Source organism: Oncorhynchus mykiss, chromosome 19 (assembly GCF_013265735.2).
Source record: "Oncorhynchus mykiss isolate Arlee chromosome 19, USDA_OmykA_1.1, whole genome shotgun sequence".
NCBI lineage: Eukaryota > Metazoa > Chordata > Actinopteri > Salmoniformes > Salmonidae > Oncorhynchus > Oncorhynchus mykiss.
The window spans coordinates 22301954-22325002 of NC_048583.1; the positions used below are offsets into that span (position 1 = coordinate 22301954).

At 40.7% G+C, this 23049-nt stretch overlaps 1 protein-coding gene across 5 annotated transcripts in view; it reads left to right on the forward strand.

Moving 5' to 3' along the window:
- Positions 1-23049, forward strand: part of LOC110497503 (microsomal triglyceride transfer protein) — a 37167-nt gene that overhangs the window by 12712 nt on the left and 1406 nt on the right. For all 5 annotated transcript variants that reach the window (XM_036954457.1, XM_036954459.1, XM_021573635.2 and 2 more), the window contains 8 exons: positions 998-1105; positions 1878-2090; positions 5587-5798; positions 14684-14781; positions 16076-16197; positions 19875-20102; positions 20439-20563; positions 22793-22963. In XM_036954457.1, coding sequence (XP_036810352.1) covers positions 998-1105; positions 1878-2090; positions 5587-5798; positions 14684-14781; positions 16076-16197; positions 19875-20102; positions 20439-20563; positions 22793-22963 — 1277 coding nt within the window. The remainder of the gene's footprint in view (positions 1-997; positions 1106-1877; positions 2091-5586; positions 5799-14683; positions 14782-16075; positions 16198-19874; positions 20103-20438; positions 20564-22792; positions 22964-23049) is intronic.

Below are 23049 nucleotides of genomic sequence, written 5' to 3' on the forward strand. Positions count from 1 at the left end.
AGGCACATTAAGTGTCCTGTACAATAAGCGGATTTGCTGTACCTATGTTATGCCCAAAAAAAGCAGTTATATATTCCTCTGTCCTAATTAAAAACAAGTTATCATCCAATATGATTGATAAAATTTCCAATATCCTCGCCAACGTGGAGATGCCATTAGAGTAATATATATGCCAATTATCTGATGGTCCGACGGCATTCTGTCCCCTATCAACACTTTTTTTCACTTTCGGTGCCAACCAGACTGACATAAGAAAGAAGTCAAGACGACTAACTTGATTAAGCCTCCGCCATGTATATCTCACTAGGTCAGGATATTTAAGCCTCCATATATCCACTAGTTCCAATATATCCATGATATTTGTGATTTCCTTAAGAGCATGAGGGTGATAGTGTGATTTCCTTTACGGTCCATTGAGGTATTTAAAACCGTATTATAATCTCCCACCATGATAATATTGTATTGCTTGCAGGGTTGATACTTTATTATATATATATTTTCAAAGAAGAGTGGATCATCATTATTTGGTCCGTAAAGGTTAATGAGCCATATCTGTTTATGGTCCAATAACATATTTAAAATCATCCATCTACCTTGTGGGTCTGTTTGGACAATTTGCTCATTCGGATCAAAATTACTGCTAATATCATCATCCCTTTTGAGTTTCTTTGCCCACGGGAGAAGTATTTTTCAACCACAGTCCATTTTCTACTCACCTTCATCTAAAATTGTTGATTGAGTTTCCTGTAAACAATAATTAATAATTAATTAATTAATGGCATATCTACATAGGCGTACAGAGGCCCATTATGAGCAACCATTACTCCTGTGTTCCAATGGCACGTTGTGTTAGCTAATCCAAGTTCACCTGCAAATTATTTTTTTTGCACCTACGACTTTCAAAATTACAATTATATTTAAAATGGTGTTTTTTTTTTTGTGTGTACTGTATGATAAAACATATGGCGATTTTTAATTACACGCATTGTTTTTTCAGGACATTTCAAAGGGCAAGATTGTCAGTAATGACATCAAAGAGTCGGTGGTGATCATCATGGGTGCCCTTGTGCACAAGCTCTGTCAGAAAGGGGGTTGTGAGCTACCAGTGAGTATCGAATATGTTTGACCCGATGTCTGTAATGAGGGGAGATGTACAAAACTCGTTCTTAAAGGGATTCACACATTCTGTTTACTTAATATTCATCTCCAGCACCACCCCAACATCAACATATGTGAAAATGGTGTGTTTCATAGTTCAAAAGATGGAGGAAGATAACTGTTTCTGATAACATCATCTGTTGTGCATCATGTAATTTTAACCAACTATGAGTAGGCATTGTCTCGATGAATGTGAAGTAGAAATTAGTTTAAATGTCCCTTTTAAGCAATTGAATAATCTTCAACCAAGAGAATACTGATTGGACTTTTTTAACTGAACCAAGTACAACTATTGGAATGCCAGACTGGAATATAGTCGTGATACAATAGTGAGACGTAGCTGTGTCTGATGGTTCGAAAAGATACAGAAATTATCCCTCTGATGGATTTGGGCTCTGAGTGGCACAGCGGTCTAAGGCATTGCATCTCTGTGCTAGAGGCATCACTACAGACCCTGGTTCAATTCCAGGCTGTATCACAACTGTCCATGATTGGGAGTCCCATAGGGTTGCGCAAAATTGGCCCAGCGTCATCCGGGTTAGGGTTTGGCCGGGGTAGGCTGTCATTGTAAATAAGAATTTGTTTTTAACTGACTTGCCTAGTTAAATAAAATAAATATGATCCTGTTGTGAAATGCACCAAAGAAAGTCACAATTTCTTAAAAGGAACTATACAATGGCTGACTTATTGTGTGTGTTTTTGTCTCATGTACAACCCAGACTGTGGTTGAGGTGAAGAAGATGATTCTGGAAGGTCCCGACAGTACGCAGGTGGAGTCAGACGTTCAGATGTACCTGCTAGCGCTGAAGAACTCCCTGCTGCCTGAGGCCATTCCCCTGTTTTCCAAATATGCTGAGTCGGAGGTCGGAGCCTACTGCACCATCTCCCTCACAGCCCTGCAGAGATACGACGTCGCCCTCATCACAGATGAGGTGAGGCCATTTGATGTCTAAATTCACAGGGGAAGTGCCGGATGCGGGAAGCTGGATTGCCATTCCCAGAGCCATATATTTTGATGCATACTAAGGGTATATCGAAATAAGATAAATGTATGTGGACACCTGCTGTAAAGTAACAAAACGTGGAAAAAGTCAAGGGGTCTGAATACTTTCCAAGTGCACTGTATATTCTGTTGTATGTACAGTGCATTCTGGAAGTATTCAGACCCCTTGACTTTTTCCACGTTTTGTTACTTGACAGCCTTATTCTAAAATTAATTCAATTGTTTTTCCCCCTTACCAATCTACACACAATACCTCATGATGACAGCAAAAACAGGTTTTTAGAAATGTTAGCTAATTTATTTATTTTTTAAATATCACATTTGCGTAAGTATTCAGACCCTTTACTCAGTACTTTGTTGAAGCACCTTTTGCACTGATTACAGCCTTGAGACTTCTTGGGTGTGACGCTACAAGCTTGGCACACCTGTATTTGGAGAGTTTCTCCCATTCTTCTCTGCAGATCCTCTCAAGCTCTGTCAGCTTGGATGGGGAGCGTCATTGCACGGCTATTTTCAGGTCTCCAGAGATGTTCAAGTCCGAGCTCTGGCAGGGCCACTCAAGGACATTCAGAGACTTATCCTGAAGCCACTCCAGCGTTGTCTTAGCTGTGTGCTTAGGGTGGTTGTCCTGTTGGAAGGTGAACATTCACCGCCAGTCTGAGTTCCTGAGTGCTCTGGAGCAGGTTTTCACCAAGGATCTCTCTGTACTTTGCTCCATTCATCTTTACCTCTATCCTGATTAGTCTCCCAGTCCCTGCCGCTGAAAAACATCCCCACAGCATGATGCTGCAACCACCATGCTTCATGTTAGGGGTGGTGTTAGATGGGTGATGAGCTGTGCCTGGTTGTCTCCAGATGTGACGCTTGGCATTCAGGCCAAAGAGTTCATTCTTGGTTTCATCAGACCAGAGAGTCCTTTAGGTGCCTATTTTCAAACTACAAGCGGGCTGTCGTGTGCCTTTTACTGAGGATTGGCTTCCGTCTGGCCACTACCATAAAGGCCTGATTGGCGGAGAGTTGCAGAGATGGTTGTCCTCCTGGAAGGTTCTCCCATCTCCACAGAGGAACTCTAGAGCTATGTCAGAGTGACCATCGAGTTCTTGGTCACCTCCCTGACCAAGGCCCTTCTCCCCCGATTGATCAGTTTGGCCAGGCAACCAGCTCTAGGAAGAGTCTTGGTGGTTCCAATCTTCTTCCATTTAAGAATGATGGAGGCCACTGGGTTCTTGGGGACCTTCAATGCTGCAGACATTTTTTGGTACCCTTCCCCAGATCTGTGTCTCGACACAATCCTGTCTCGGAGCTCTATGGACAATTCCTTTATCCACATGGCTAGGTTTTTGCTCTGACATGCACTGTCAACTGTGGGCCCTTATATAGACAGGTGTGTGCCTTTCCAAATCATGTCCAATCAACTGAATTTACCACAGGTGGACTCTAATAAAGTTGTAGAAACATCTCAACTGTGTGTGTTTCTCTAACATGGAAATCAATGGAAACAGGATGCAAACAGGATGCACCTGAGCTCAATTTCGTGTCTCATACCAAAGGGTCTGAATACTTAAGGTAAATAAGGTATTTCTGGTTTTTAATAAATGTGCAAACATTTCGAAAAACCTGTTTTCACTTTGTCATTATGGGGTATTTTGTGTAGATGTATTTGTTTGTTTTTTTTAATCATTTTAGAATAAGGCTGTAACGTAACAAAATGTGGAAAAGTCAAGGGGTCTGAATACTTTCTGTGTGTGTGTTGTCCATGTATTTCGATGTTAGAGAAACACACACAGTTGAAGTCTAGTTTAGACACCTTAGCCGAATACATTTAAACTCAGTTTTTCACAATTCCTGACATTTAATCTTAGTAAAAATTCCCTGTTTAGGTAAGTTAGGATCACCACTTTAAGAATGTGTAATGTCAGAGTAATAGTAGAGTGATTTATTTAAACTTTTTTATTTCTTTCATCACATTCCCTGTGGGTCAGAAGTTAACATACACTCAGTTAGTATTTGGTAGCGGTGCCTTTAAATTGTTTCACTTGGGTCAAACGTTTCGGGTAGCCTTCCACAAGCCACCCACAATAAGTTGGGTGAATGTTGGCCCATTCCTCCTGACAGAGCTGGTGTAACTGAGTCAGGTTTGTAGGCCTCCTTGCTCGCACACGCATTTTCAGTTCTGCCCACATATTATCTATAGGATTGAGGTCAGGGCTTTGTGATGGCCACTCCAATACCTTGACTTTGTTGTCCTTAAGCCATTTTTCCACAACTTTGGAAGTATGCTTGGGGTCATTGTCCATTTGGAAGACACATTTGCGACCAAGCTTTAACTTCCTGACTGATGTCTTGAGATGTTGCTTCAATATATCCACATAATTTTCCTCCCTCATGATACCACCTATTTTGTGAAGAGCACCAGTCCCTCCTGCAACAAAGCACCTTCACAACATGTTGCTGCCACCCCCGTGATTCACATTTGGGATGATGTTCTTCGGCTTGCAAGCCTCGCCCTTTTTCATCCAAACATAACAATGGTCATAATGGCCAAACAGTTCTATTTTTGTTTCATCAGACCAAAGGACATTTTCTCCAAAAAGTATGATATTTGTCCCCATGTGCAGTTGCAAACTGTAGTCTGTCTTTTTTATGGCAGTTTTGGAGCAGTGGCTACTTCCTTGCTGAGCGGCCTTTCAGGTTATGTCGATATAGGAGTCGTTTGACTGTGGATATAGATACTTTTGTACGTGTTTCCTCCAGCAGCATCTTCACAAGGTCCTTTGCTGTTGTTCTGGGATTGATTTGCACTTTTCACACATACGTTCATCTCTAGGAGACAGAACACGTCTCCTTCCTGAGCGATTTGACGGCAGCGTGGTCCCATGGTGTTTATACTTGCGTACTATTGTTTGTACAGATGAACGTGGTACCTTCAGGCATTTGGAAATTGCTCGCAAGGATGAACCAGACTTGTGGAGGTCTACATTATTATTTTTTTTGAGGTCTTGGCTGAATTCTTTTGATTTTTCCCATGAATTTGATTTTCCCATGCGTTTGAAGGTAGGCCTTGAAATACATCCACAGGTACACCTCCAATTGACTCAAATTATGTCAATTAGCCTATCAGAACCTTCTAAAGCCATGGCATCATTCTCTGGAATTTTCCAAGCTGTTTACAGGCACAGTCAAAGTGTGTGTGTAAACTTCTGACCCACTGGAATTGTGATACAGTGAATTATAAGTAAAAAAATCTGTCTGTACACAATTGCTTGAAAAATGTATTGTGTCACGCACAAAGTAGGTGTCCTAACCGACTTGCCGAAACACGAAAAATAAGACATTTGTGGAGTGGTTGGAAAAAAAGAGTTTTAATGACTCCAACCTATGTGTATGTAAACTTCTGACTTCAACTGTGTATACATATATTTCAGGTGAAGCAGACGGTGAACCGAGTGTACCACCAGAACCGCCGGGTCTATGAGAAGAATGTGAGGGCAGCAGCTGCGGATGTGGTCTTCAGCAGCAACCCCTCTTACATGGAGGTGAAGAACATGCTCCTGTCCATCGGAAACCTGCCCAGAGAGTTGAACAAGTACATGCTTTCCAAGGTCAATGACATCCTCCACTTTGAAATGCCTGCCAGGTGGGTGATGGGATTTACATTTTGATTTGTAATTTCTTTGGTGTTTTCATTTTATTCAGACAGAAACAGCACTAAATGAGTGGGAGACTAGAGGTGGGGCTGGGATTTGTACCCACACTGGGGTGGTGTATATGTGGTGCAGGCAGTGGCGTTACCTGCTAGACCAGCAGGCACTTCTGTGCCAACCTAAATTGAAGGCAGACGTTACTTAAAGTGAGCTCCAAAAGTATTGGGACAGTGACACATTTTGTTGAAGTTTTGGCTCGGTACTCCAGCACTTTTGGATTTGAAATTATACATGAGGTAAAAGTGCAGACTGTCAGCTTTAATTTAAGGGTATTTCCATCCGTATCAGTTGAACCGTTTTAGAAATTACAGCAATGTTTGTAGTCCCCACATTTTAGGGGACCTGTATACCAAACATCAAGAATAGCCTCCCCGCCCCCGCCCCCATTTCACCCTCAGAATAGCCTTAATTCGTTGGGGCATTGTCTTCATAAGGTGTCAAAAGCGTCCCACTGGGTTGCTGGCCCATGTTGGACTCCAATGCTTCCCACAGTTGCTTCAAGTTGGCTGGATGTCCTTTGAGTGGTGGACCATTCTTGATACACATGGGAAACTGTTGAGTGTGAAAAACCCAGCAGCGTTGCAGTTCTTGACACAAACCAGTGCACCTGGCACCTACTAACAGTCCGGTCTCGAGGCCACATATTGAGTGTCTCGGTCTTGTGTCGGATACATTTGTACTTGGTCTTGACTCTGTCTCAGACAGTGAGGACTTGTAATTTCTTGCCGAAACCAGCAGAGTAAAAAAACTCATTATTATCAGCTTTAATGTAGCCAGCGCATGAAACAGCTTTCTTGTAACATTATCTTAACAGCCTTTATATCTATTATAGACATGTTTGCGCAGTGGTGAACATACAGGCCTTAAGTGTGTGACAAGTTTGTTATTCTGAAAGGACCGCAACCGTAATACCAGCTCGCTCATATAGGAGTGCACTTTTTGTAAAACTCAAAGGGCAAGTGGTGTATCCCTACTTCTGAATCCCTACTGATGCGTATCAAAGTAGTGTAGTGGAGGTATACGATTGATCAATTATGTAGTACAATCGAGAAATCATGCACAAAGGAGCTTCTGTGATGGTCCGGAGGGTGATGCGGGCTGCCCAACGCATCACCGGGGGCACACCTACAACACCCAATATCACAGGAAGGCCAAAAAGATAATCAAGGACATCAACCACCCGAGCCACGGCCTGTTCACCACGCTATCATCCAGAAGGCGAGGTCAGTTCAGGTGCATTAAAGCTGGGACCGAGAGACTGAAAAACAGCTTCTATCTCAAGGCCATCAGACTGTTAAACAGCCATCACTAGCCGGCTACCACCCGGTTACTCAACCCTGCACCTTAGAGGCTGATGCCCTATATACACTACCGTTCAAAAGTTTGGGGTCACTTAGAAATGTTGTTGTTTTTGAAAGAAAACCACTTTTTTTTGTGTCCATTACAATAACATCAAATTGATCAGAAATGCAGTGTAGACATTGTTAATGTTGAAAAGGACTATTGTAGCTGGAAAGATTTTGAATGGAATATCTACATGGGCGTACAGAGGCCCATTATCAGCAACCATCACTCCTGTGTTCCAATGGCATGTTGTGTTAGATAATCCAAGTTTATCATTTTAAAAGACTAATTGATCATTAGAAAACCCTTTTGCAATTATGTTAGCACAGCTGAAAACGGTTGTGCTGATTTTAAAGAATCAATAAAACTCGCCTTCTTTAGACTAGTTGAGTATCTGGAGCATCAGCATTTGTGGGTTCGACTTACAAGCTCAAAATGGCCAGAAACAAAGCACTTTCTTCTGAAACTCGTCAGTCTATTCTTGCTCTGAGAAATGAAGGCTATTCCATGTGAGAAATTGCCAAGAAACTGAAGATCTCGGACACAGCTGTGTTCTACTCCCTTCACAGAACAGCACAAACTGGCTGAATAGAAAGAGGAGTGGGAGGCCCTGGTGTACAACTGAGCAAGGGGACAAGTACATTAGTGTCTAGTTTGAGAAACAGATGCCTCACAAGTCCTCAACTTGCAACTTCATTAAATAGTACCCGCAAAACACCTGTCTCAACGTCAACAGTGAAGAGGCGACTCCGGGATGCTGGCCTTCTAGGCAGAGTTGCAAAGAAAAAGCCATATCTCAGACTGGCCAATAAAAAGTAAAAATGTAAGATTGGCCAAAGAACAGACACTGGACAGAGGAACTCTGCCTTGAAGGCACTCATATAATTTTTGGGGTGGCTATACACAGCTAGAGATGCAGGTGTTATTTGCTCAGCTTGCAAGAACTTAGCCAACTTTAGCCAGTTAGCTTGGTTGGGACAAGCATGCATTGGCAGCCAAGCTGCAGAAGGACGAGGATGCTATAATTCCCCATCGTTTATCAGTGCAATTTTGATGGCCAACTAGCTGAAAAAGTTTGAGAGGGTTTATTTAATGTTGCTTTCGTTAGATTTTAGATCTTTTAGATCTTGTTCTCGCTAGTATTAGTTGTTGATCTTGTTGATATGCATAACTGAGAGAGAGAGCCTTCCATTTCATGGTTGTTTGATCAATAGGACTGTGAAGTTTCTAAATGTACGAGGACTCCCGTGGTGTTTAAATATTTGCAGAAGTCTATTCCGGTGTATTTTGTGGCTTTTGGCGAATGCATTCCAATGATCTAAACTTGCGCTGTTGCAACTGCCTGTAAACACAGAAAGTGAATGATGGCAGGCCGGTGTGGTAAATTACTTGTTTGTATAAAGGTATATGTACAGTTGAAGTCGGAAGTTTACATACACTTAGGTTGGTGTCATTAAAACTCGTTTTTCAACCACTCCGCAAATTTCTTGTTAACAAACTATAGTTTTGGCAAGTCAGTAGTACATCTACTTTGTGCATGACACACGTCATTTTTCCAACAATTGTTAAGACAGATTATTTCACTTTTAATTCACTGTATCACAATTCCAGTGGGTCAGAAGTTTACACACACTAAGATGACTGTGCCTTTTAAACAGCTTTGGAAATTCCAGAAAATTGTGATAGCCTATCAGAAGCTTCTAAAGCCAATTTACATAATTTGAGGCAATTGGAGGTGTACCTGTGGATGTATTTCAAGGCCTACCTTCAAACTTCAAGCTTGCAAGCCGAAGAACACCATCCCAACCGTGAATCATGGGGGTGACAGCATCATGTTGTGGGGGTGCTTTGCTGCAGGAGGGACTGGTGCAATTCTCAAAATAGATGGCATCATGAGGTAGGAAAATTATGTGGATATATTGAAGCAACATCTCAAGACATCAGTCAGGAAGTTAAAGCTTGGTCGCAAATGGGTCTTCCAAATGGACAATGACCCCAAGCATACTTCCAAAGTTGTGGCACAATGGCTTAAGGACAACAAAGTCAAGGTATTGGAGTGGCCATCACAAAGCCCTGACCTCAATCCTATAGAACATTTGTGGGCAGAACTGAAAAGGCGTGTGTGAGCAAGGAGGCCTGCAAACCTGACTCAGTTACACCAGCTCTGTCAGGAGGAATGGGCCAAAATTCACCCAACTTATTGTGGGTAGCTTGTGGAAGGTTACCTGAAACGTTTGACCCAAGTGAAACAATTTAAAGGCAATGCCACCAAATACTAATTGAGTGTATGTAAACTTCTGACCCACTGGGAACGTGATGAAATAAATAAAAGCTGAAATAAATCATTCTCTACTATTATTTCACATTGTTAAAATAAAAGTTGTGATCTTAACTGACCTAAGACAGGGAATTTTTACAAGGATTAAATGTCAGGAATTGTGAAACTGAGTTTAAATATATTTGGCTAAGGTGTTTGTAAACTTCTGACTTCAACTATAGATCTTTTTAAACATTTTATTTAACTAGGAAAGTCAGATAATAACAAATTATTTACAATGAAGGCCTCCTGCGGGGACGGGGGCTGGGATGAATTACATATTTTTTTTAATAAAATATAAATATAGGACAACACACGTCACGACAAGAGAGACAAAACAACACTACTTAGAGAGACCTAAGACCACAACATAGCATGCCAGCAACACATGACAACAGAATGGTAGCCACACAACATGGTAGCAGAACAAAATATTTCGGCACAGACAACAGCACAAAGGGCAAGAAGGTAGAGACAACAAAACATCACACAAAGCAGCCACCACTGTCAATAAGAGTGTCCATGATTGAGTCAGCTCTGATTTGGCTATAGCGCAATGGTCTGTGTAGACCCTGGTCCTGGACAACACTGATGTTTTATTTACTGCAGTGTCTTAATTGTCCTAACCCACGGCCATTTTCCCACTCTAGTTTGCTATAGAATTTTCACAAATACCTTATGTTCTAAGAATTTATGAGAACGTGAAAAGGACCATATCTAAGTGGCTGCTTGTCAGAAAATGTCAAACTAAAAGTTTAATTATTCCTGGGGGTGTATATAAACATATTTTTATAAGATTTCATGTTGCTCAAATGCTGTCAGTTCCATTTTAAATGCAACAATGTTTCATTCACACAAGTTATTTTCGAACTGCAAGTGTGCTTCAATAAAACTCTCACCATATGATGATAATTTGAAATGTCTTGTTCTTGAAAAAGGAGAAGCTGTAAGGGTCCTGTGTGTAGCTGGTGTAGAGAGTCAGGCGCAGAACAGCAAATATGAGTAATCAAGGTACTTTTACTCAAAATGACAAATGTACAAAGTAACATCGCGAGCACAGCGACGTGTGCGATGAGGAACTTGAAGCTTTCCACCTTCTCTACTGCGGTCCCATCGACGTGGGTTCGGGCGTGCTGCCTCTGCTGTTTCCTGAAGTCCACGATCAGCTCTTTTGTTTTGTTGACGTTCAGGAGAGGTTATTTTCCTGGCACCACTCCGCCAGGGCCCGCACCTCCTCCCTGTAGGCTGTCTCGGCATTGATGGTAATCAGGCCTACTACTGTTGTGTCGTCTGCAAACTTGATGATTGAGTTGGAGGCGTGCGTGGCCACGCAGTCATGGGTGAACAAGGAGTACAGGAGGGAGCTGAGCATGCACCCTTGTGTATTGAGGATCAGCAAGGTGGAGTTGTTTCCTACCTTCACCACCTGGGGGATGGCCTGTCAGGAGGTCCAGGACCCAGTTGCACAGGGTGGGGTTCAGACCCAGGGACCCGAGCTTAATGATGAGCTTGGATGGTACTCTGGTGTTGAATGCTGAGCTATAGTCAATGAACAGCATTCTGACGTAGGTATTAGTCTTGTCCAGATGGGATAGGGCAGTGTGATGGTGATTTGCGTCTGTGGATCTATTGGAGCGCTAAGCAAATTGAAGTTGCTCAAGGGTGTTTGGTACGGTAGAGGTGATATGATCCCTCTAGCCTCTCAAAGAACTTCATGATGACAGAAGTGAGTGCTACAGGGCGATAGTCATTTATTTTTAGTTACCTTTGAGTTCTTGGGTACAGGAACAATGGTGGAAATCGTGAAGCAAGTGGGGACAGCAGACTGGGATAGGGAGATGAAATATGTCCGTAAACACTCCAGCCAGCTGGTCTGCGCATGCTCTGAGGACGTGGCTAGGGATGCCGTCTGGGCCGGCAGCCTTGCGAGGGTTAAAACGCTTAAATGTCTTACTCACGGCGGCCACGGATAACAAGAGCCCACCGTCCACAGCCCACCGTCCTGCGTCAGTGGCACTGTATTATCCTCAAAACAGCGAAGAGTGTGTTTAGCTTGTCTGGGAGCATGACGTCGGGGTGTCTGCGACATGGCTGGTTTTCCCTTTGTAATCCGTGATTGTCTGTAGACCCTGCCACATACGTCTCATGTCTGAGCCGTTGAATTGCGACTCCACTTTGTCTCTGTACTGACGTTTTGCCTGTTTGATTGCCTTAGGGAGGGAATAACTACACTTTTTGTTTTCAACCATATTCCCAGTCACCGTGCCATGGTTAAATGTGGTGGTTTGCGCTTTCAGTTTTGTGCTAATGCTGCCATTTATCCTTGGTTTCTGGTTTTAATAGACACCGTGGGAACAACATCCCCTATACACTTCCTGATGAACTCAGTCACTGTGTCTGTGTAAACGTCAATGTTATTCTCTGAGGCTACCCGGAACATATCCCAGTCCGCGTGATCAAAACAATCTTGATGAATGGATTCCGATTGGTCAGACCTGCGTTTTTCTGCCTATAGGAAGGTAGGAGCAAAACGGAGTCGTGATCTGATTTGGCGGGGGAGGGCCTTGTAGGCACCTCAAAAGCGAGTAGCCTTTGCTCTTTTTTTTTCTAAGCGAGTACTACAGTCAATTTGTTGATAGAACTTCGATAGCATTTTCCTCATTTGAATTGTTAAAATCCTCAGCAACAATAAATGCGGCTTCAGGAAATGTGGTTACCTTGCCATGGTTAAATGTTTGCAGTTTGCATAAAGTCCAGTGTAATTCCTTGAGAGCCATCGTGGTATCGGCTTGAGGGGGAATACACACGGCTGTGACTAACCTAAAATAATTTATTTGGAAGATGATAGTACCCAGAATCAAACTCATAAACTTGGGATAGGGTTAATTATCAGGTATCCTATTGAAATATTGAGTGCTTAGGTTTAGAGGGTCTACACCAGAAGTTAAGTTAATTAATCTGTAGGAGGAAAGTAAATAGTGTGTGCAATTAAGCTTGGAATGTGCTGAGTGCAGGGAAAGCAATCACGTGGCAGGCATTGATAAGGGGAGAGAGACATGGATTACTGATGAAGAGAGTTGAGGTCACATTAAGTTGGAAATAATATTTTTTGACGTATTACTTTGTATCTTTACTGCTAGGCAGGAAACTATGTTTGTTCAGATGTGTTGGAGGAGACTCCGCCTCGGATAAAGGGTTAAATATCAGCGCTTGTGTGAACAGTGTCTTTGTCTAATGCAGCTGTATTCATCCTCTGAGAAGAATAAACTTGGTTTAAGCTTTCATAATGTCCGTTGAGTTTTTACTCTGAAAATTACAAGTAATACAGTCAGTATTTGCTTGTGAGGTATTCTAGGTCGGGTGAATGAAGGACTTGCTGTATGTTATCACACCATGAGTAGTTAATCATGAAACATACACCCCTGCCATTCTTCTTCCTGGAGAGTTCTTTATTCCTGTCTGCGCGATGAACTGAGAATCCTGTTGGCTGTATGGACGGGGACAGTATATCCCGAGAGAGGCATGATTCCATGAAACCGAGTATGTTACAGTCCCTGATGTCTCTCTGGAAGGAGATCCTCACCCTGAGCTTGTCTACTTTTTTGTCCAGAGACTGAACATTAGCAAGTAATATACTTGGAAAGGCTGGCGGCGTCTTGGAGCGGACTCTGGGATAAGTTCAATAGCCCTGGGGGGTACAAAAAAGGATCCAATTCTTCTGATGGCATAGCCAATGGCTGACTTAGCTAGCTAGCGTTATCTCCCCAGAGACCAGCAAAAATACTGATTGGGTCTGTTTTTCTCTTCAGTGTTGACCCTTTCTAACAAAAACTGAAAACATTAAATCAGAACATCATTGAAAATAATATAATTATCGTTATTATAATCATTATTTTAAAATCCTTAGCCCTTCTCTGAAGGCATATAAGGCCTATTGTTCCCCACAGTGTTTGGTTTAGTAATAATTTGTAGAGTGGCTCTATTTTCCCTCAGCATGCATTTTTCCACTATTCTGAATGTCTAAAGAATCCATATGTTGTTCTGAAATAGGAACACACAAATACTGGACATTTTGAACCCTTATGGTGGTGATTTGACAAAATTACAATCATGGTCTTGACCTTGTCTCAGACCCCTTGTCCCTCTCTCGGTATTGTCTGTCTCCCCCCGGTCTTGACTCGGACTCAATTTGCCCCGGAATTGGTCTTGAATCATTCTCGCTTTAGGTGGTCTCGAATACAACACTGCCTACCATACCCCGTTCAAAGACACTTAAATAATTTGCCTATTCACCCTCTGAATGACACATATACACAATCCATGCCTCAAGGCTTAAACAAATATTATTTAACCTGTCTCCTCCCCTTCATCTACACCGATTTTTGAAGTGGATTTAACAAGTGACATCAATAAAGGATCATAGCTTTACCCTGGATTCACCTGGTCCGTCTGTCATGAAAAGAGCAGGTGTTCATCATGTTTTGTAGACTCTGTATATGTGTATTGAAGCTGTCAAAAGTTGAGTATTTGTTCCTGTATTCCTAGCACGAATGGTCCACCACCCAAAGGACATCCAGCCAACTTGACACAACTATGGGAGGCATTGGAGTCAACATGGCCAGTATTTGGTCCCATATTCCTAGCACACAATGATTTCATCAAGGTTATGACTCTACAAACATTTAGGATGCATTTGCTGTTTGTTTTGGTTTTGTGTTTTCATATTATTTTGTGCCTAATAGAAATTATTGGTAAATAATATATTTTGTCATTTTGAAGTCACTTTTAAATAAGAATAGAATATGTTTCTAAACAGGTCTACATGAATGTAGATTTATAGCGTGATTATGGATAATCCTGACTGAATCATGAATATGATGAGTGAGTTAGAAAGTTATAGACACCTATCATACCCCCAAGACAACCTCTCACCATTACAATAACAGGGGAGGTTAGCATTTTGAGAGGGTATGATATTTATGCCTCTAACTTTCTCACTCATTACAATTCATTCAAAATTATCCGTAATCATGGTAGCATCCACATTAATGTAGAAGTGTTTTAAAAACATTAAATTCTTATTTACAATAAAAGTGACTCCAAATTGAAATACTTCATTATTTACCATTTGTTTCTATTGGTCGCTACAATTTCCAGCAAAATTCTACGGCAAGCCATGAAGGACATGATCTCCCACAACTATGACCGCTTCTCCAAGGTTGGGTCATCCTCTGCTTTCTCTGGCTTCATGGCACGTAAGTAGCCCCCCCCCCCCACATTTCTCCTGTTCAATTTAAATGAAAAACTATTTCCACATTAAGAAATTTTTGAGTACATTTGAAAGAATAATTGATACAGCTACAGCGGTTGCTCCACTAAAAGTTTTGCGATTATGCTGTGGTACTTAGAGGTAATTTGTGGTTTAGTACGCTACCCTGTGCCACCACTTCATTACTCCAGACCAGCGCAAGGGAGAGTTAGAACACTGATTATGCTTTTGGGTCCTACTGTGTCCCTGACAATGAATGGGCGACATAAACCTAAATAGAAGGTTCAAGGCACGAGGACAGGGGGGCAAGGAATGTGCCTGCAGAGCTGTGCACAGAAGATGGACCTAGCCCATGGGGAAGGAGGAGTGGGGGTGGACCCCCACTCCACCACACTGGGTAGCACAGAGCAACACTTTAAGGGGCATTGCACTAATAATGGCGCTGACTAGGAAAACGTTCCCACTGTTCATAGTGCCAGTCTGCACGTTCAAACTAAAACGATGTAACTAATAATGGCATATTTATGCTTCCAGCTTGGAAAATTTCATGGCTTTAGAAGCTTCTGATGGGCATAATTTGAGTCAATTGGAGGTGGCCAGAAGAGAATGACACAAATATTAATTTTCACAAAGTCTGCTGCCTCAGTTTGTATGATGGCAATTTGCATATACTCCAGAATGTTATGAAGAGTGATCAGATGAATTGCAATTAATTGCAAAGTCCCTCTATGCCATGCAAATTTAACTATTAACTTTCTGAAGGCACTGTAAATATAATATACTTTGTGGATGGGGGCTCCGGAGTGGATGGGTACTCCCACAGTGCAAAAAGCCTTGATGCAGGTTTGAAACCTGTGCCAGCTGCTACCGGGAGACCCATGATGTGGCTTTGGTTTAAATTTAGACTCTTCAAATCCTCTATATGTAATTATTGGCGGAGAGTCACGTCATATTTTTCGATATGCTGTAGGCCTACCGTAGGCGACATGAGTCTCACTAGTGTTGATTAATGTGCTGTTAAAAGTGGTGTAGGTCTTGTTTTTTTAAGAGCATATTGAAGTTAGAAGCAATAGGATTTGAAGCAATAGCCTACAACTATTTTAGCACGCTGTGCTGCAGTACGCAGCAACTTTTAAAGGAGGACCCACTGTATGTCATATAATCAGAGATGGATGAAATTCATTCTCTTGTTGATTAGTCATTGCTGCCATGAGGCACCGTCACAGGCTCTGTTTTAATTACTGTATAATTATGTTTATAACTAAATCAACTTCCTGCAGGTACCGCTGATGCCACTACCACCTACAGTCTGGACATTCTGTACTCTGGCTCGGGGGTCCTCAGGAGGAGCAACATGAACATCTACGCAGCCAGTAACGGCGCCATGCTACATGGCCTCCAGGTAAAGAGAATGAATTGGTGAATTGATAATGAAGAAATTATATTTACAGTGCCTTCAGAAAGTATTCTAGGGTTCGCACAAGATGCTTGAGGAGCTTAAAGTACTTGAATTTGGCACTCTGAAATTCAAGTACTGGAATACCTTAAATCAGACATTTTCTCAAGTTGCTAGTTGAAAATACTTGAATTAAAATGAGACGAGAACAGAAAATGATCAAATATGTCAATATGAAAAATATTAGGAAAATGTGATCTAATTTCAAGGCAAATTTTATTTCCTCATGTATTTCGCGCTCTGTTTGCCAGGCAAGCTCACTCATTCCACCCACACTGGCGCAGGTACAGAACTGACTGATTAGGCTCCGCCAAACGTCAATTTGATAGCTAAAATGCCAGGCAAATGTAGATTTAATCCTTCCTGGGAGGATATTGATATTGGGGTTTGCCAGACCCAACCAGGGATGTAGTAGAGAGTAAACGCAATTTACGCACCTTTTTATTTGTGAAATTGCGTTTACCCACTTATCATTGCGTTCCAAGCATTGATCAACGCTCAGAAGACTTCTTGATCTGAGTTCTAATCACGCCTACCTCTACGAACGAGTGGAATCTTGAGTAATTCATGTATTCTCGTTATGTTCGCCTGCTCCCCCGGAATTGGCTTGTTAGCAGCGCATTCATTCACTACTCTGTCCAACGGGAAACTCCGCCTATGACCTAGAAAGGTGAAACGAACTAGCTCAGTAGAGACCTACAGTAGCAAGTGGCAGAGAGACACCGCTGACAGTGGGATTTTTTTTATCATCCCTTGACTCCTGCCGTGTCAACAGACATCCCCCAAACAAAAACCACCTAACGCTTTGAGAATGAGTGTAGAACTGGCAAATAGTCACAGATATTTCAGTAAGCTAGGTATCTCAAGGGCTGGATATTAGCCAGGTAGCTAGCTATAACTATACTGAAGAAAAATATAAACGCAACAATTTCAACAATTTTACTGAGTTACAGTTCGTATAAGGAAATCAGTCAATTGAAATGCATTCCTTAGGCTCTAATCTAGATTTCACATGAGTGTTTAGGTGCACAGCCAATAAGAATGTTTTTTTTCCCCAGTAAATGGCTTTATTACAGACAGAAATGTGGAGGTCCTGGGATGGCGTGGTTAATTGTGGTATTACCCTGGTATTCACACCCCTTGACTTTTTCCAAATTTTTTGTTACTAAGTGGGATTAATATTGATTTAATTGTATTTTTTTTTTTTGTCAACGATCTACACAAAATACTCTGTCAAAGTGGGAACAAAAATTCTAATATATATATATATATATATATATATATATATTATATATATATATATATATATATATTATATATATATATTATATATATATTATATATATATTATATATATATTATATATATATTATATATATATTATATATATATTATATATATATATTATATATATATTATATATATATTATATATATATTATATATATATTATATATATATATATATATATTATATATATATATATATATATTATATATATAATATATATATTATATATATATTATATATTATATATATATTATATATATATATATATATAATATATATATAATATATATATTATATATATATATATATTATATGATTTTTGAATGAATATATGTATATATTCATTCAAAAATCATGTTTAACACTATTATTGCGCTCAGGGTAGATCCATATAACTTATTATGACTTGTTAAACACATTTTTACTCCTGAACTTATTTAGGCCCACCATAACAAAGGGATTGAATACTTATTGACTCAAGATATTTCTGCTTTTAATTTGTAAAAAAATATATTTGTTTTTTAAATCAGGATTTAAGACAACAAAATGTGGAAACAAGAGGTGTGAATACTTTGAAGGCACTATGTCACTATCATTGTGTTATTATATTCCATGTCATTTATCAGAAACTTTTATCCAAAGCGATTTTCTGTTATAGGGTTTTACCTCGATCATTTTAATATTATACAGTGGGTATCAAAAGTATTCTAATTTTGTTGCGTTACAAGGTGGTATTTTTTTTGTCATTGACCTAAGTTAAATACTCTGTCGAAGTCAAAATAATGTTATTTTTTTATTATTATAAAAATGTAATAACGAACATATAGTCGTTGCATAAGTATTCACCCACTTTGTTGATACAAGCCTAAATTAGCTCTCGAGTCAAATTTGTCTTAACAAATCACAAAAAGTTACATTGAATCACTTGACATTTTTACAGCACCTGTAAGGTCCTTCAGTCAAGTATTGAATTTCAAGCACAGATTCAACTACAAAGACCAGGGAGCTTTTCGAAAGCCTAATAAACAAGGGCAGTGATCGGTAGAGGAGTAACAATGTCAAATCAGACATTTAATATCTCTTTAAGCATGGTCAAGTTAATAATTATGCTGTGGATGATGTATTAAACCACCCAGACATATCAGAGATACAGTCATCCTTCTGAACTGATAGGAAGGAAACTGCTCAGCGGTGTCACCATGAAGCCATTGCCGATTTTAGAATAGCTACGGAGTTCAATGAATGTGATGGGGGGAAAAATGTAGGATGGATCAACAACATTGAAGTGACTCCACAATAATGACCTAAATGAATGAAAAGAAGATTAAAAAGATACAGAATAAAAATATTCCCAAACATGCATCCTGTATGCAGCAAGGCACTAAAGTAATACTGAAAGGAAAAATGCAAAGGGATACACTTTTTGGCCTAAATGCAAAGCTATAATGTATGGGGAAAATCCAACACAACACATCACTGAGTAACTGCCTCCTTATTTTCAAGCACGGTGGTGGCTGCATCATGGTATGCTTGACATTGGCAAAGACTGGGGAATTTTTCAGGATAAAATGAAAAGAGAGAGAGCCAAGGACAGGCTAAAGCCTAGAGGAAAACCTGCTTCAGTCTGCTTTACACCAGACACTGCATAAGGAATTTGCCTTTCAGCAGGACAATAACCTACAAGGCCAAATCTACATTGGAGTTGCTTACCAAGAAGACAGTGAATGTTCCTGAGTGGCCAAGTTAGTTTTGACTTGAATCTGCTTGAAAATCTTTGGCAAGACTTGAAAATTGCTGTCTAGCCATGATCCCCAACATCTTGACAGAGCATGAATAATTGTTAAAAGAATAATGGGTGAATATTGGTGTACAAAGCTCTTAGAGACTCACAGCTGTCATTGCTGTCAAAGGAGTGATTTATAACATGTATTGACTCGGGGGTGAATCTTTTTTCTAATCATGGAACATAAGTGTTTTAATTTTCAAATAATCGGTAACACATGTTACTGTTTTCTGTAGATCATTGATCAAAAATGACAATGAAATCCTTTGTAACACAATAAAATGTGAAGAAATCCAAGGGGGGTGAATACTTATGATACCCACTGTATATGTAGTCATGTAGAAGAGCAGAAGCGAAGATCTTGCATGCTCTTGGGTTAAGTTTGCCCTAGGTACAGTTTATTTTATTGGGAAAAATGCCAAACTCAGTGTTTAGGGGCAACTTCACCTTACACTACTTGCTGCACTCAACTAAGGAAGGTGGACCAACCAACAGTGCTGACTTGTTGACACTTAGATTCTGATTGCCATATTTTATCTCTCGCTGTCCAGGTGGCGATTGAGGCGCAAGGCATGGAGTCCCTGATTGCGGCCAAGCCGGACGAAGGCGAGGAGGACCTGGAGTCCTTCGCTGGGATGTCGGCCCTACTCTTCGACGTCCAGCTGCGGCCTGTGACCTTCTTCAAGGGTTACAGTGACCTCATGTCCAAGATGTTCTCCATGTCCGGCGAGCCCATGAACGTGGTAAAGGGCCTGATCCTGCTCACTGACCACTCCCAGGTTGGCACTCTTAAATCAATGAATCAGTCAGTCAATCCATCAAACAATCAGTCAATCAAACTTTATTTCAAATGTACTTTAATAAATCACAACACACAAATTAACTTTCATTCAACTTGTTCTTCTGTATCATATAAAGTCACTGATACCTCCTGACATTTTTTAAATGTCTAGACTATTATAGGTGTCGGTATCCGCCTAGGCCACATTTTAGTTGTCTGCCTTGTTCAGCCACTTGGTTTCAAACCTCTCTGACACTAGCACTCACTGGCCCGGATGGGCAAGCGGCTATTGTGTTTTCACTCCTGTTTTCTCTCTTCTCCTACATCATTTCAGGTCATCCAGCTTCAGTCTGGGCTGAAGGCCAATGCCGAGTTTCAGGGTGGTTTGGCCATCGACATCTCAGGAGGCATGGAGGTCAGCCTGTGGTACAGGGAGTCAAAGACCAGCGTCAACAACAAGTAGGGAACCTGGGTTCAATAGTGATGGGCAGAATGCAAACAAAAACACTTTTTCAGTTGGAGCATTCTTCTCATATGTTGCCAATTGAATGTACTTAGTCATGCTTATTGTTGGATAATTTGGAATAATCATCTTTTGGTGGGCTCAGATTAGAGAAAAAGGCCAAGATTCAATCCAATGCGTTTTTATGGAATAGGTCACTTACTTGACTTTTAAAGTGGTGTTATGCTTAAGTCTACATGTGCAGCATTTACAAACTCAATTGGTAATACATGATTGACAGATTGACGTTAACTGCACAATCTAAAAATTACACCTGATTCATTTCATCCACTGATTCATAGAGCAAGCTCGCGAGTGGCTACGTGACTATTCTTGTCTCCATCAGATATATGTGAAGGTGATATCATTTCATTCAGCACTAGGTTAGAGTAGTTGACTGACTGACACTTGCTGTCAATGCAAACACAATGGCCAGAAAACATAATCGGTCCAGTAGATAAATATATGACATAATCCAGTGATGGAACTGTAAAGCGCCTATCTAGATTCTAAGACTTTACAGGAATCAGGGACCGTATTCATAAGGGGCCCGATTTCAGATTTAGTACATACACGCCTTTCCTACGCGCGCCTTTCCTACGCGCGCCTTTCCTACGCACGTCTCAGAAGTTTGTATTCAGACTTACCTTATGCAGGTGCGTAGCGGGCTTTGCAGGCGTGGTTCCCTTTTGAGCTCTGAATACATTTCAATTCAACTGCTGAAAACCCTCCCACTTGCTGGCCAACAGATTTTCTCAAGGTTTTCAGTACATGTATCTAAATCCATCCCTTTAAATTTGGGGTACCTTTTTTTTTTATTAGTATTTTCTCTACAGACTCAGTAGAATGTATGGAGACAACGGTTCAGAATATTAAGGATCAATGAAATATAAATTGACTCTAAGTTTGGAGCTATACTGTCATTTGCGCAGAAGCCTTCAAGTTTAAGCCCAGCATTTCATCAACTTCACTGTGGAAAAGGTGATATGTTGGTATACTTCAGTTTGCTGCCATATGACTTGTTTTGTATTTGTCTCCAGCGTTCATAAGGTAAAATAGATCTAAAACTATTGTGATTGATTGATATTTACAATTCCCTTATCCATAAGGTATACTCATTTACCTTTACCTATTTACCTCACTTACCATTTTTTGTAAATTACAGTGCATAGAGAATGGTGTTACTACTTTTGTTTTTAAAAAACAAAGTAGATGTTCCACATGGAACCGACAGATTCCTGGACCTTATTCATCATTTCATTGCGCATAAAGGTGGTGGAATTATGAGGGAGTGAAGGTCAGAAAACAGTGTATCTGTAGACACACCTCCACCACACCATCTTCATTTCTTTGATCTCCACCCCAAACGAATGGCGGGTGAATAGCATGCTATTCCCCCAAAGCGTCTCAGACTAGGATCAGGTTTCCCCTGTCCATGCTGTAATCTTATTCAAAAAGGCAAAAAGCAATCCTACTATGAGACATTTAATTCCAGTGCTTGTATCACCTATTTGAGGCTAGTGGTCTTGACAATGTCAAGTTGTTTTGTCTTGTCAAAAATGTTATCCAAGAAGTGATTTGGTTGGTCTGATCTTAGTGCCATTGGGATTGTTCCTCCAAATATACTAGTTGAAGAAATGAAATTTGCTCGATTCATGACTTCCTAGAGTTGGAACGCTGATCTGGATACTGTAGATAGACTTTCTTGGTCTTTGTTTCGCGATGGCGTTTTAGGTGGCATTCTGTGTTGGCTCAAAGTCAACAAGGGGAATGGCAGAGGCAGGTGTATGGATCCTCTCCTCTGATAATAGACCAGCAGGCTATCTATAGGAGCAGAACAAACCCAAGTGAGCAGAACAAACCCATGTGACATCTAGGCCAAAGGCATGCTTCCACAGACAGACATACAGGTTTTTCAGATGGCTTGGCAGTGGCCATTTTGAGATTTCAAGCAGAGAAATATGACGATAGCAGTTTCATATTCAGACATTCTCAAGTTTGTAAGAGATTTTTGTCACACCTCTGTGTCCACCACCAGTCACCACCTGTTAATTGTCTGTTGAGTTAAAAGGCATTTTACTAGTCAAAGGCTAGCCAAATGCAAATGAATCTTTATTTGAGAAAAAACACAAATTATTCTCATCTACCCATTTTTATTTGTCATCTGTAATTGTGTCTATTTGCAGGGGAGCCATGGTGGTGACCGGGAATGTGACCGTGGACATGGACTTTGTGCGCACTGGGATGGAAGTGAGCTTTGAGACAGAGGCGTCTCTAGACTTTATCACCACGGTCCAGTTCTCGGAGTACCCCTTCCTGGTGTGCATGCAGATGGACAAGACCACCTTCCCCTTCAGGTAGGCCGGGGCTAAAACCAATTGCAGCCTAGTGAATTCTACATTGTATTTTCAGTGAATTAGGAATGAGAAAATGGCGCATAATT